The sequence below is a fragment of the Theropithecus gelada genome, chromosome 1, assembly GCF_003255815.1.
Source record: "Theropithecus gelada isolate Dixy chromosome 1, Tgel_1.0, whole genome shotgun sequence".
Classification (NCBI taxonomy): Eukaryota; Metazoa; Chordata; class Mammalia; order Primates; family Cercopithecidae; genus Theropithecus; species Theropithecus gelada.
This window is the reverse complement of record NC_037668.1, coordinates 104,393,438-104,408,931: the sequence shown is the minus strand read 5'-3', so window position 1 is coordinate 104,408,931 and position 15,494 is coordinate 104,393,438. Positions and strand designations below refer to the sequence as shown.

The 15,494-nt window shown below is 37.0% G+C and overlaps 1 protein-coding gene across 7 annotated transcripts in view; it reads right to left on the bottom strand.

The window, feature by feature from the left end:
* The window catches only part of ST6GALNAC3 (ST6 N-acetylgalactosaminide alpha-2,6-sialyltransferase 3), a 574,051-nt gene that overhangs the window by 218,353 nt on the left and 340,204 nt on the right, over positions 1 to 15,494 (bottom strand). For all 7 annotated transcript variants that reach the window (XM_025389524.1, XM_025389491.1, XM_025389518.1 and 4 more), the window contains one exon: positions 5,256 to 5,665. In XM_025389524.1, coding sequence (XP_025245309.1) covers positions 5,256 to 5,614 — 359 coding nt within the window. In that variant the 5' untranslated portion in view covers positions 5,615 to 5,665. The remainder of the gene's footprint in view (positions 1 to 5,255; positions 5,666 to 15,494) is intronic.

Genomic DNA, 15,494 nt, shown 5'->3' with positions numbered 1-15,494 from the left:
ACAGGAAAGCAAAATAGCTCACATTGGCTCTCAACTGCTTCTCTAGAAAGTTAACATTCCTTTTGCATATGTGTGTGCCAGGAACATGATCACATTCTTCAATGTTAAGTGTGGCACAATGTGCCGCCATCAGCCCTACAGCATTTCTATAATATTTCAGTCTTAAGATGTATTAATGCAAATGTGTAAATGTCAGTAGGCTAGTATTATTTATGCATACCAATCATTCAAGGGGAAGAGGTATTTTGGTCCAGATTGTTTTGAATATAAAACCATTAATTTCAAAGATTTCTGGAAGAAATGAAAGTTCTGTAGAATTCACAATACTTGTTTTCCAGAAGTATATTTGGTAGGTGACAATCTAAAAGTGACCACTAACTAATGAACCTAGAATTAAAAAAGAAAAAATAAAGAAAAAGAAAAAAAAACTGGATCCCAGAAGATATAGACAGAAAGGGAAAGCAGCCTTCTCTTTCTGCTCTCTTAGCCTTTCCCACAAGGTCACCCTCTCTAATTGACAAGCCAAATAATTTTAGACAGTAACTAAAAAAAAGGCAAATTAAATTCCATTTGCTTCAAAAAAGGTATTCCAATATGCTTGTGAGTTGGCCTAAACTTATTCTAAGACATTTGAATGATATACATATTTCTTCTACTGCTTCATGTTTCCTCAATGAGGAATTCCTTAAGACAAAAAATACAATGCTGGCTGGGCGTGGTGGCTCATACCTGTAATCCCAACACTTTGGAAGCCCTAGGCAGGTGGATCACGAGGTCAGGAGTTCGGGACTAGCCTGGCCAATATGGTGAAACCCCATCTCTACTAAAAATACAAAAATTAACCAGGCATGGTGGTGCATGCCTGTAGTCCCAGGTACTCAGGAGGTTGAGGCAGAGGAATCGCTTGAACCTGGGAGGCAGAGGTTGCAATGAGCAGAGACCACACCACTGCACTCCAGCCTAGGTGACAGAGTGAGACTCCATCTCAAAAACAAACAAACAAACAAAACAAACAAACAAACAAACAAAAAACTCCACAATACTTGGAAAAGTGAAAACATGCCCACCTTAAATGGAAAGGCTATATATTTATTTAAAGTATTTTTACAATTTTAAGAAGCAAGCTGAGAAGCAAAGTTTTCTTTGAGGAACTCCATGTAATCATTTTCCTATCATGAATCACTTTAACTACTAGTGACATATTTTTTAATTCTATAAATTATATATAATAATGACGACATTGTCTCTATGTTAAAAACTTGATAATGAAAATAAGTACTTGCTAAAAAGTTCTAATAAGTACAGGCAAATCAAACAAAATAGCTTTACAATTAAAGCAAAATTAAATGGACACCCCTTATTCTCCATTTCCTAATGCCTGCAGTGATGTATACCACTGAATTCACTCCTATTTACTTAGGAAAAAAAGGTCAAAAACTTTTTTGGAGACTATAACCAACACATACTTTGTGAGCACAGATCCACACAAATGCTTGCCATTCAAATGTTCTTTGATGCAAAATATCCTTAAAGTGTTTACCATAATTATATTGCTTGCTGTGCTGTTATTCTTACTCTAAGATTAGTGTGTGTGTGTGTGTGTGTGTCTGTGTGTGTGTATGTGTTGTGATATAAAGCAGATGAATAAGTACATTGAAATCTCTGAGACCTGTGATTGTCAGCATGGTAAAAAGAAGGAACAGATGTAGAATAGAGGATGTAAACTTAAAACCTATTAGCCCTGGATTTGAATTGAAAGTTTCGGTTTGAACTCATAATGATTTTATCTTTAAACAATATACACAGTATATATTGTTTATATGCTAGCTCTGTCTACTGTAAAGCCCAAGAAACAAAGACCAACCCAGTAGCAATGAGCAGCCATGGTGCTAATATTATGCTCTCTTAACTACTAAAAGAAACTGACGTTCTTTGGAGAAATGTCTGAATGCAGGTCTGCCTCGGAATACGTACAACAAAAGCCTGAAACATCCCATAATACTAGGAAACAAAGAAGCTATCAAAGGCTACTAAGGGCATGTCAAAAGGACTCAAAGCCAATCTGAAGAGGTTCCCATAGGTCAAAATAGGACAATTTGAGCATAAGGGTATAATTTTAATAAATTAAAATACTTCAAGTATGTTTAAGTCTGTAAGTTAATATGTAAATATCAATAATACTGGTCACCTATAGAGAATGCGAGGAAACTAGTACATTAAAACTGGTAAAGAAAGAGGAGAAGAGTATTGGTTTCTATCTCCTAGTAACCAAATGAATAAGAGGGTAAATTATTCTTAATAAAGTATATCAGCTAATGAATAAAAAGGATATGATGAAATAGCACCATTGTGCAATCCTAATAAATTATTTAATCTGGCAAATAATCATTAATGGTATCTAACATAAAAAATAGAAAAATAGAGAGTATTTCTCCTGAGAGAAGAACCACCTAATGGTTTTGGCAAAAAACAAAACAAAACAAAACAAAAAACCTGATTCCAACCAAGCCTCAATACACAAATATCAGTGTAGAAGAAAAAGAAAGAACATGGGAATGTGATTAACAAATCTAGATTGTGGAAAACTCTATACAACTAATGCCTAGGTTTCTTCAACAACAGATAGAGAAGGAGACAGAATAGAGAAGGAGAGACAGGGAAGTAGCTATACAGGTTAGGAGAAATATAAGACACATATCAATCAATTAGTATGTATGAACCTTATGCTAATCCTAATTAAAACAAACTATGAAAAATATACCAATGAGACAATTGGGAAATTTGAAAACTAAATATATAATGATATTATGGCAGAATTGTTGATTTTTATGTAGAGGAATGGTATTGTATTAATTTTAAGAATCTTTATCTTTTAGAGATATACACCAAAATATTTATAAATAAAATTATATGATATCTGAGATTTGTTTCAACATAATCTTTGGTGAGAGAGAAAGTGTGTAGGGGTATAGATGAAACCATACTGGTCATGGATTTATAATTATTCAAGCTAAGTGGTGGTTATACAGAGGCTCATTATACCACTAGTGTCTCTACTTTATAAGTTTGACATTTTCCTTCATGAAAAGTTGAATAATATATTCTAGTTTGAAATTTGACAATGAATATCAGATTGCCATGGGAAATTCTTAGACAAGAAAAGTCTTTAACATAGGTGTCATTAGAATATAGACTGGGAACAGCAGCTTCTGAGGTCATTTTGGTCAACATTTTGTTATCCAACCAGGCTCTACTTAAATCACCCGTTCTGTCCATTTCTAAAACACTAGCATAGTTGTCTTCTCTTGTCTGGTTGGAGTACTCAGTGAAGTAACCAGACAGAAATAGACTCAGTGAGAAACATAAGAATGCACCATAAACTGAAACCATATTTCGGTTTCTTCAACTCTCATTTTGGTAACTCTACCAATCGAATGACACCCAGCAAATTAACTTTATTAACTGAGTAAAATTACCAGTAATTTTCCTACTATATAGCTTTCTTCATCATGGCCAGTAAGAAAATGATCTCCCAAAGCTATTCTCTCCCAGTTCTTTTACAATTTACAAATATTGATGGTGTTGTCTCCATGAAAGCTCATGACAAAAGTCAATGTGAAATAAACACATAAAAACATGAACCAACAGCATGCAAAGCTCTTCTCTGATACCCCTCCCCCCGCCACCAAATGACTCTAGGGCTTATAGTTATGTCTGGGTGATATCTTGAGGGTTAACTCTAACGAAAAGCCAAATACATCTCATTAATTGCAATGCTCTGGGCTGATGAGAGACAAGAAATTTCCAAAGCCCTTTGTGAATAGGCTTCATATTTATATAGAATAGTGTGACATATGACCATATTTCTTTGAAGTGCCATACCTATTCCTTTCATCTCTACTGCCTGTCATTTTGGACAGTTTATGCTACATTGACTCAAATCTCACCTTTGGGATTCTTCTTACTAAGTCATATAGTCGGAGGAACTAGTATTTCATGGCTATTTCTGTCTTGTATTTCATATGAAGCTGTGTATTTTTGGCGCTCAGAAGTACAAAATGTTAAATTCAGATCAACCCACATTACCAAAGGAGAGTTGATCCACCTAAGATTTTTAAATAATCATCAGCATTCAAATGACATCCAGAGATATCAGAAACTGCACCCCCCTAAGCACATATCTCAATACCGTTAAAAGCTTAGATTTGATAATATTGTATAGTGAAATACATATACTTTGAATAAATTGGAATGCTAATATTGGAACTATAGCAGATGCTCAATTTAACCATGATATTGCACAAATAAGCAAAATTCACAGATAATTTAAAACTTTAGCTATTGGTTTCAATGTCTTCCTTTAGCAGTTCTTTATTAGTGCTAGATATAAGAACCAAGATTGATTTGTAATTCCTGTTTTCTCTATTTTATAGTTATCTTTCTAAAAAGGAAGAAAAAATGGCACACAATCCAATTACAGGAGAGATGAGGGAGCTGGAAATGGAGCAAACAGAGGACATAGGACAAGGAAGGGGAGGGGAAAGAATGAAGCAATCAGGCTTCAAGGGAACAAAGTGGGAAGTGTAGTTTACAGAATGCTACACAAAAAATATGGATGTAATAAAAAATGCAAATTGGTTTTTGGATAATTGAATGAATGGTATTTATAACTCATTTATTTCAAAGAATTCCACTGCTAATGATTTTAAGTGACATATAATTTCAATATGGTATTCTGCTAAACAAGTCAGACACCAAGTTATAATGTTCAGGATCACAGTGCCTATTTGCATGCAAAAAGCTACACGATCTTATTGGAGAATCAATAGCCTGTTCTGTTTGTGGTCTCAGGTAAAATTTTGGCAAAATTCCCAGAGGAGTTTAGACTAATGCATAATCCTAAAGTTCCTTACCATTACTAGGTTTTGAAACAGAAATGTTTAGGCTTCCTCTTTCAGCTGAAATCCAACTTAATCAATAGGAAATGGAACAAAATAAGAAAAAATCAAAAGATACCTCGGGGAAGTATCCAATATTTCTTGGAGACTCAAACCAATCAGAATGGAAAGAACAGGAGGTAGCATAGGTGGAATACATGAGACCTCAGGCTGGCTTATCAAGTAATCATAATAGTCAGAACATATAACAATCAGCTTAAAAAATAACTGTTTATTTTACATCTTGCAAAAGGAATCAGCAAAGATATAGCATAAAAGATAATAAAAGACAAAAAAGCTGCTTCAGAGAAGACTCACCTGTCTTTTCCAGTTTCCTTCTTAAAAACTCCATCACAGTAACTCATGCGCTTCTCTGTGGTCACATATATTTGAGCATTCGGATAGATATCAACTGTCTTTTTCAACATGTTGTAAACGATGCCATTGCCATCTTTCCTCATATTGCGGAAAGGGCCCCAAATAACATAAATAGTAGCATTCGCTTCCTTGAAAAAATAATCAGGGTTTTTTAGCAAAAGAGGAACGCTGGTATGGGACACAACTCGAATCATGGTCATGTGGCCAACATCTTCTTCATACCCCTTGGTGGGGGCATTGTTCATTCTCCAAATGCAGGAGGATCGATCTATCTCATTTCCTACCTTCTGGCCAACCATCTGACCTGAGTTTGACACTATGGCACAAAGGTCACAGTCCAGTTGCAAAGGCTGAAAAATAGAGAAAGAAGGTATGTAAATCAATAAATTCCACTTAGTGAAACAAGTTCCTCTGGGAAAACAAAAGTTCAGATATTGTATAATTACCAAATATGGATGTATCTCTGAAGTGCCTACAAATACCAAACCTACAGTCTCTGCCACAGATTATCAAGTTAACAGCATGCTTCCATTCAAAAAGAAAACGTATACCGTCAAAAAATAATTTTAATTCCTATAATCCCCATGGGCTGATTTAAAATTATAGGCAAAAATAGTTATTTGTTTTCCACTCTAAATGATAAATATTTTTATTCGGAACTGCAATTTCAGGTGAAATAAGAAAATATGAAAAGATTTGATCTTTGTAATAAGGTTGGTGGCTATAAAAGAAATGCAAAAGAAACATATCCAGGGATCAATTATGTATTTTGCTTGTATGCATGAATGGTTATGAGCAATTAATAAAAATATGAAGAGTTCAGCAAGCAATGAGGTTACAAAAGAGATTTTTGGAACCAGTAACTACTTAAGATAAGTCCCAGGCTAGCAGAAATATTACAGAGACCCTTTAGAGATTCCCTCAAGTCATCATGTTAATTGACTTGTGTGTTTATGTTTATCCTAGATGGATAAGGAAAGGCTTCCTTTTAGATGGGAAGGTATATACAAAGGCAGTCTCTAGAGCTAGTCTAAGTCCCTTTCTCCCTTTTTATTTAACCACGGAGATAACAGAGACTCGTAGAAGTTAAGCATCAGCTTTCAGGACTTGGAGATGATAAAACTGCAGTGTTAGATTCAAATCTAGATCCTCTAACTCTAAGCCCACTGCCCTTTCCATTATTGCTTGCTTTCAGTTGTCCTAAAACAACCAAATAAATTGCTTTTGCTGCTTCTTTCCCACATAGTCACCCTTTCTTTTAAAACAGTAATAAAGAAGCAATGTGCTTTGTTGATATACATCTTTCTCATCTCCCTTCTATGAGATTCCACATTTTGTATCTGACATTCGATCTTGAATTTTTATTGTGCCTGTTGGTGAGTAGCCTCTCTCAACTGGGTACTGTCCTTGTTTTATGTATTGTGTTGGATTATGTCTGTCCACTAGACAGTAAACTATGTCAGAACAATGTCTATCTTCTTCATTTTAACTTCATTCCCCCATTAGTCCCTGAAATACATTAAAGGCTCAATTGGTTAAGTTAGGAAGTGAAAGCAATTGAATTAAAATAATTACATTGAGAGATAAGCTACTGCATAAAAATCAACCAGTTAGTCATCATACAGCTGTAACATCATTGTTCCTATCCATGGTAGGCACTCACAGCAGCCACAGAGCACCTACGATGTTTCAGGTACAGTTCCAGGGGTTAGAGTTCAGCAGTGAAAACTATAAACAAAAATTCCTGTTCTCATAGAGCTTATATTCAAGTTGGGCACAGGAGAAAGGCAATAAATAAACGATCATACCATGTAATATGTTAAATTTGGCTAAGTACTAAATAGAGAAAATTAAAGCAGGAAAGGAGGTTAGGAGGTATGTGTGTGCAAGTGTGTGTGTGTGTGTGTGTGTGTGTGTGTGAGACAGAGAGAGAGAGAGAGAGAGAGTTGGTGGAGTAATCAGAAAAAGACCTTGTTGAGAAAATAATATTTGAGGAAAGACTTGAATGAAGTGAAAGAGTTGGTCATGAGCATATTTAGGAAAAAAGCATTCCTGCAGAGAAAATGCAAAAACCAATGCAAATACCCTGAGGTAGGAAAGGAATAATAGGAAGAGCAATGTAGCCTGGCAGAGCCAGTGGGGAAAGCCAAGTAGGTACTGAGGCCAGACAGATAGCAGGTTAGAAATCACTTAGGGTCTTTCACTTTGTGTGAGATGAAGTGCCATTGAAGGGCTTTGGACAGAGGAATGACTGAACTGAGTTGTAACAGCTTTGGCAGCTGTGTGGAAAGTTGATAAAAAGGAGGCCAGGGTGGAAGCGGGGGATTAGGCTGCTGCTACAATCCCAGCAAGAGAGGATAGTGATGTGGGCCACACTGAGTAGCAAAGAAGATGGAGAGAAACTGCTTATGTTCTGGAAATATTCTGAAGGTACAGCCTATTGAATTGACCATAGATTGAAGGTGGGATGTAAGAGAAAGACAGGAGTCACGGACAGTTAGCTCCAGGTTTTCAGCCTAAGCAACTGGAAGGCTGAAATTTCCTTCAACTGAGAAGGAAAGAAGCCTTTAGCAGAGCAGGATCTGGGAGGAAGATCAGGAGCTCATTTTCAGACCATTTCGATTTGAGGTGCCTGAACACAGACTCTTAAGTCAAATGTTATAACAAGCTACTCAAACTGCTTCAAGAACTTTTCCCCCCTAATTAGTAAAGTAATATGGGAAACTCAAAACACTAAAAAAAGAAAGGATAAAATGATAAAAAAAAAACTCTCCATATTCTCATCATTCAATAACACTACACCTATTTTTGTCATTTTTTTCCTTTCTACAGATATTATTTTAGACAGGTTGAGAAATGCCCTTTATATAATTTGGCCACTTTGGTTTCTTACTTAATGAGAAACCATTAATCGAAAATCATCAACCTTTCCCATGTCAGCCCTTAGAGATAGTTTTAATGCCTGCTCAAGATTCCATTATATGGATATACCATATGTACCAATTTGTCTACTGCTGGGCATTTAGCTATTATCTGTTTTTTTCTACTATAAAAAAGTGCTTTGATAAACATCCTTGTGCTTCCTCCTGCATTTTGGATGCTAACAGTTATTACATTAACTTAAATTAGTTTCTTTTATTTCATTTTTATTTGTACTCCTATAAAATGTGCTAGACTGACAAAGGCGTCTGTTTATTTGAAATGTCAAAGGTAAAACTTTTGAAAAAAACTTGACTTGCAGAATGCACAAAGGCCCATTTATGAGTTGTCTTAAAACTCTGCTATTAAAAGGACTATTTATCACCCCTGTCACAGTAAGGTTTCTCAACTAATATGAGTAGAAGGTGGTCCAGGCATCAGATGAGAATAAGTCCATACAAAGTGAGTGAGTGTATTGGGACACTTGGAAAAGAGAGTTTTATAGATTAGTGCCATAGCGAAGATTTCACCAATGACCAAAATGGAGGCACAAGGAGGTGTGCTTTGGGGTCAGGCATTGATTTAAGACCCTTCCTCATCCTCTTAGGAGCCTACGTTCTTTTACACAATAGAGAAGAACATAATATTCTTCTTGCCAGATGATTTGCAGCAGAGCCTGACATCCACTACTCTTAGCTGAGTCCTCCAATTCACTTAGAGTCATGCACATCAATGCCTGATTTAAATTGTGTGTGTCATATGGCATACTCCAACTTATCACCAAGATGCATATGGTGTGGGGGGTTACATTCCATTTACTATTCTAAGTTGCTTCATTGTATAATAAAAGCATGGTTGGGGTACAGCCTCCACGAATTTAAACAATCAAAAAGAAGAAAAAGAAAAAGCCTTGGATATGTTCGAATCTATAAAATGCAGTAAGTTACACTGAATTTCCTATTCATTATAATGAATTAGCCAGTTTTGCTGTAACAAGGCTTAATTTAACTAATAAAAATCAGCATACTGGTCTCACTTGACAATTGTAACCTCTAAAAGTGATCAATTAAGACATCACAATCTGTTTCATGACAACATATTGGGATGCCACAGCTGTGCAGATTATGAGGTCAGCAGCTAACTAACAACTTGAGGGCAAACATTGGGAACAACAGCCTTTTGTTTATGTGACAAATATGTCGTTGGGCAGAATATTATGAATGCAACGGTTTTGAGGGTAGATGGTGATCTATAAAATTGCCACTTTGTTTTTTTGTTTAACTATTCACTTGACCCTACTGTCACCATGGCCATCATCTTAAGAGACGTTTATACTTCTTGGTCTATACTTCTGGGTAATAGTTTTGCCTAGCCATCTGCCTTCCTGAATAAGGTACCAGGAGACATGGATGAACATGATAATTGCTCTATTTTACCACTTACTTGCAGGAACCATTTTCTAAGCATGACAAGAGTGTGGGGGCCAGATGAAGGAAACATTCCTAATCACAATCAGGAGCTTCAGGTAGCACAAAAAGTTTGCTTGCAAAGCCCAAGGGTCTCATTTATATATCTGAAGGCACCTTCAAACTACAGTATGCTATGATAAAAATAAAGAAATACCTAGGCACAAATGGACAATTTGACCCAAAATCTGCTCTTATCTAGTTATCTCAGTTTTTTTTTTTTATTAACTTTATTGCTACGTCTTTTGATCTCAACTTTCTTTGTTAAAGTGTACTGTTATTTCTTGAACTCATTTATATTACCGGATTTGGGGGCTTTGCTTGGAAATTTATTCCATATGTCTTCACTTACTCAGTTCTGCTTCAGTAAGCAGTTACTCTTTCTTTCTAGACTGAGGCCCTGGATTTTCCAAGACCTTTGTTAAGATTTATCTGGTTCCACTTTATTAAGCCACATCTAAATTTTGAATTCTCCCTTTATAGTTGAATTGTATCTATTTTTTGCTTTTTTCATTAAAAACAAACTTGTCTTCTTCATCTTGTCTCTTGTGCACTCAAAACATCGTTGAAAATATCTTGTATATTCAAAATACTTTCACTGGGCTTCAGCTGTGTCTATAAACTGAGAGCAACACAAATATTCAGCCAACCCTGTCTGGGTCCCTGTGTCCTTGTTAAAAAAAGTCCACACATGTCAAACACTTCCTTTTATTTAAGGTCTAAAATATTGATTTTTCTTTTATGGTAACAGCACTATATTTGTTTTGGCTATTTTCTTCCTCTGCAAAAGTATACTAACTCTATACCAGCACATTTGGTTTCAAAACTATCAGCTTGGGAGGAGTTAAGAATTGGTGACATCTATTGAACAACCACATAGTTTTTATTTAGCACCTATTCTGTGCAAAGCATTGTGAAGAGTAAAATAATTTTAAAATTCTAATCAATGTGAACTTAATCTCAGTACACAGCACTAAGCTGTGTGGGGGAGTTTCATGATCAACTAGAATCAATTCGTATGCTGTTTTAGAAGCCTAAGGGATGGCTTTGTAAAACAAGTCATTTCTCTGCTAAAATGAATCATGACATTTTGCCACCTTACAGGAAAAAATGACTTCATTATTGGCTGGGGCACAGGTAGAGGGTGAGAGAAAGAGGAAGGGAAGAAACAGTACCAGAGAGACCTACAAGTATAGCGTAGTAGATTTTTTGATATACACATGATTGAATGCCTATTACAGGTCAGTCCTCTTTCTCAGTACTTTATTACATTATTCCCCATAATTTTCATGGTAGATTTTTCAAGCTACCTTATTTTATTTTCCATTACTGAGTTGAGGAAGTTGAGATAAACGTGATGTCCAAAGGACATTAGATATCTTTCAGGTTAAAAAGAAGAGCATATGTTATCTTTCAGGAAATGCACTCACAGCAGCATTAGGAAATGTGGAATATCAAAGAAAAAATTATTACTGATTTTCACTATTCTTAACATACATACATGCAAACACCTCAAATCTTGTTCACTATTATATTTAAATTATTTTAATTAAATCATAGATTAATGCTTTAAACATGCTTATAATCAATAATCTCACCAAAATTATTTGCATGTGAGCATAAATAAACTTTCCTTTTTGGCAATAGGGCTAGCATGACATAAAAAATTATTGAAAATGTTTTTCTTGATATTTTCAGCTTGAAATATGGCTGAAATTTCAGTCTAAGAGAAACTAATCATGACCAATTTTATTAGTTTTTAAATGGTCCTTCACATCTGCTTACTCAATTTGCTTTTCAAACTGTTTCTTTCACAAGAGCAGTGAAAGATTCTCAAGCAATAAATAATTACCATCCATGTCGGGGAAAAAAGACCATGGCAGATGATACTATTTTCTAAAGTGGTCTCCAGGACTAAAGGGAATAATACCTCCCCACTGCCCAAAAGCCTCCTTCAGAAATTCACTTTAGAAACTCACACTGACCATTTGCAAGTCCTTGGAAATCCGTGTTCTTTGAAGACTGTCAAGAGGTCTCTAACTCGTGAATGACTCTTCCCTTCTATGAGGATCCAGGACAACGGCTGACTGGGATACTATGTTCACACGATGGGTCTTTTTATACCATGCCTGTTTTTATTTTTATTTTATTATAAGCATGAGTATTTGAGAGGCATGCAAATGAATTCTGCTTTTAAAAATACTGAAGAATGTAAGTACAGAGGAATTAATTCCCTGTGAAGGTCCTATGTTCTCTGACACTGTAGAGTGGGGGCAAAGTGTAGATATTCTCAACTCTTTCTAAGAGTCTCTAGCATTTTTATAATTACTCAGCCTTATTTCCTCATTTGTAAACAATATATTTTATTGATATAGATTCCGGAAATGAATTTATCATGATATGCTTAACCAATTCTTTCCTGGTTAAGAGAGAAAGTGAGTGAGAGTGAGAGAAGGGGGTGGGGGAGAGAGAGAGAGAGAGAGGGCCAAAACTGACAGGTTATTCACCCTGACTGGCAAGTTTCACCTCTCGTTGACTCAGAGTCACTTTTCTCTTTAAATTAGTACACATACAGTAAAAGAACCCTTATGTTCCTCTGTTCTAAATTCACACCCCCCCCACACACACATGCACGTGCACACACACACACCTGTTACCTTCACTTAGCTGATGTGATTGCTCACTCTCCTAGGCCAGTTTCATCCTTACCAACCACCCTGGGAAAACTATCCCTCTCTCTTCTTCAGATATGAACCTGACAAATTGCCCTATCCTTTCTGAATGATATATTGGGACAACTGCCAAGCACTTTACATTTTAATCAGTAAGAAAAATGTAATATTTAACCTTTACTTTCTTCTCTCTGAATAAGCTTATAGACAATAGAATAGATAATTAAAATTTGTGAAATAAAACTTGCAAAACAGTGGTTTCCACAGCAAAAAGGAACAGCCATGTACGAAAGGTCACCTGTCAACTAGTTCTAGTTATTAAATCTCTGCATTTATCACTAAGGTGGCTCCATGGAAAACGAAGGTCAAGACATTAAATTATGAAACAGTCAGGATTAGAAAAGGTCACCCAAAATTCAAGTAAAATTTAACCAAACCTGCTAATTCTATACCCTCAAAGCAAGTAGAAACAGCCAGATTTGAAACACAACATTGGATAGCTCTAATCTATCTTTCTACTGTAGCCCCATCTAGAAAATGAATTTCTATTGGATATCTTGAAGTCTAAAATAAAACTTGTTTATCTCAAGTAAAAACAAGAACTTCAATGAGTATTTCTAAATGAAAATCATTTCAACTGAACCAGCATAAATTATTAAAAACATTGTTTTACACTACTCTAATAGTTCCTTTCATTTCAACCATAAGGATGCCATTTTAAAAATTGGAGATGGGACACTCCTGACACCTTAAATACTTTACAGAACAATTAGCAACTCACCACTCACTAATTTACTACTTTAATGTTGAAACAAAAAAGATCTTTGCTTTTCATTATCCAATTTGAATGAATTTGAACAAAGCAGGTTGAACAAAGCTCCAGAGACACACTCTTCAGTTTGCTGTCATTTATTCCTCTGCTCTTCCTGAATGTCTGTAGAGTTTTAGTTTTAGAGTCTTCAACATGTATAATGACGCCATTGGGGAATAGATTTTGCCTTTATTCTCCTTGATGTTCTTTTTGAGGTCTTTTAAGTGAAATGTATAAAAGAGGCATTAACAATCTGGCATTGTTTTTATTGCTTGACAAAGAAAAAAATGTATTTTAATTTTTCCCGTGTTTCAGGAATGATTAAGCAAGCTGTTTTCATCTACACTGCGTCACTTTCAGCAGACCTCTAACTGTGAGCAAAGAATTGTGAAGACTGTTCTAGAGAGAAATCAACACAGTACAGCCAAGCTCACCTGTAAATGTACTTCCTTGCCCCTCCACAAACCAGCATTTTCCAGTTAATGCAGCTTTCTAAAGCAATGTGTATAAATCACACAGCACATAAAAAGACAGATTTGATAACTGACAGTTTAGCTCTGACTCTCTGTGGATTTGGGATGTGGCATTTACCTTGGTTCCTACCTGGTGACATTAAATCTAAGCATAAAACTTAATATGGGGGTGCATAAAAATGTTAATGTCAAGAAATAATCCTACAACAGGCAACATAAAGGTATGTTTCTCAGTTGCCATATATAACGTGCTCCCTTTATTTGGAAGTTCCTCTAGGGAATGGATCTGCATAAACATGTAGATGTGCCAGAGGCACATCTTATTTTCACACAACTTATTTTCTCCAGACTGAGAGGTAAAAACCACGTTTTCTCCAACCAAGAAAGAATTTTCTAATATGGATGTGAATTATGGTAATAATTCATATTCCATTATTACTATTAGGTCACAGTAAAACTTGGATAATTTTATGGCCAACTTACCTCTAGATTTTTTTCTTCTTTCAGGAGGATGATCTCCTCAGGACCTGCTGCTAAAATGCCATACAGGAATGTCACGTAAAGAAGGTAAGAAAACTGATTCTTGTGGGGCGGAGCAAGATGGCCGAATAGGAACAGCTGCAGTCTCCAACTCCCAGCGCGAGCGACACAGAAGACCGGTGATTTCGGCATTTTCAACTGAGGTACTGGGTTCATCTCACTGGGGAGTGCCGGAGGATCCGTGCTGGTCAGCTGCTGCAGCCCGACCAGTGAGAGCTGAAGCAGGGCGAGGCATTGCCTCACCTGGGAAGCGCAAGGGCGAAGGGAATCCCTTTTCCTAGCCAGGGGAACTGAGACACACAACACCTGGAAAATTGGGTAACTCCCACCCCAATACGGCACTTTAAGCAAACAGGCACACCAGGAGATCATATCCCACACCTGGCCGGGAGGGTCCCACGCCCACGGAGCCTCCCTCATTGCTAGCACAGCAGTCTGTGATCTACCGGCAAGGCAGCAGCGAGGCTGTGGGAGGGGCGCCCGCCATTGCTGAGGCTTAAGTAGGTAAACAAAGCTGCTGGGAAGCTCCAACTGGGTGGAGCTCACAGCAGCTCAAGGAAACCTGCCTGTCTCTGTAGACTCCACCTCTGGGGACAGGGCACAGTAAACAATAAACGCAGCAGAAGCCTCTGCAGACGCAAACGACTCTGTCTGACAGCTTTGAAGAGAGCAGTGGATCTCCCAACACGGAGGTTGAGATCTGAGAAGGGACAGACTGCCTGCTCAAGTGGGTCCCTGACCCCTGAGTAGCCTAACTGGGAGACATCCCCCACTAGGGGCAGTCTGACACCCCACACCTCACAGGGTGGAGTACACCCCTGAGAGGAAGCTTCCAAAGCAAGAATCAGACAGGTACACTCGCTGTTCAGAAATATTCTATCTTCTGCAGCCTCTGCTGCTGATACCCAGGCAAACAGGGTCTGGAGTGGACCTCAAGCAATCTCCAGCAGACCTACAGCTGAGGGTCCTGACTGTTAGAAGGAAAACTATCAAACAGGAAGGACACCTACACCAAAACCCCATCAGTACATCACCATCATCAAAGACCAGAGGCAGATAAAACTACAAAGATGGGGAAAAAGCAGGGCAGAAAAGCTGGAAATTCAAAAAATAAGAGTGCATCTCCCCCGGCAAAGGAGCGCAGCTCATTGCCAGCAACGGATCAAAGCTGGACGGAGAATGACTTTGACGAGATGAGAGAAGAAGGCTTCAGTCCATCAAATTTCTCAGAGCTAAAGGAGGAATTACGTACCCAGCGCAAAGAAACTAAAAATTTTGAAAAAAAAGTGGAAGAATTG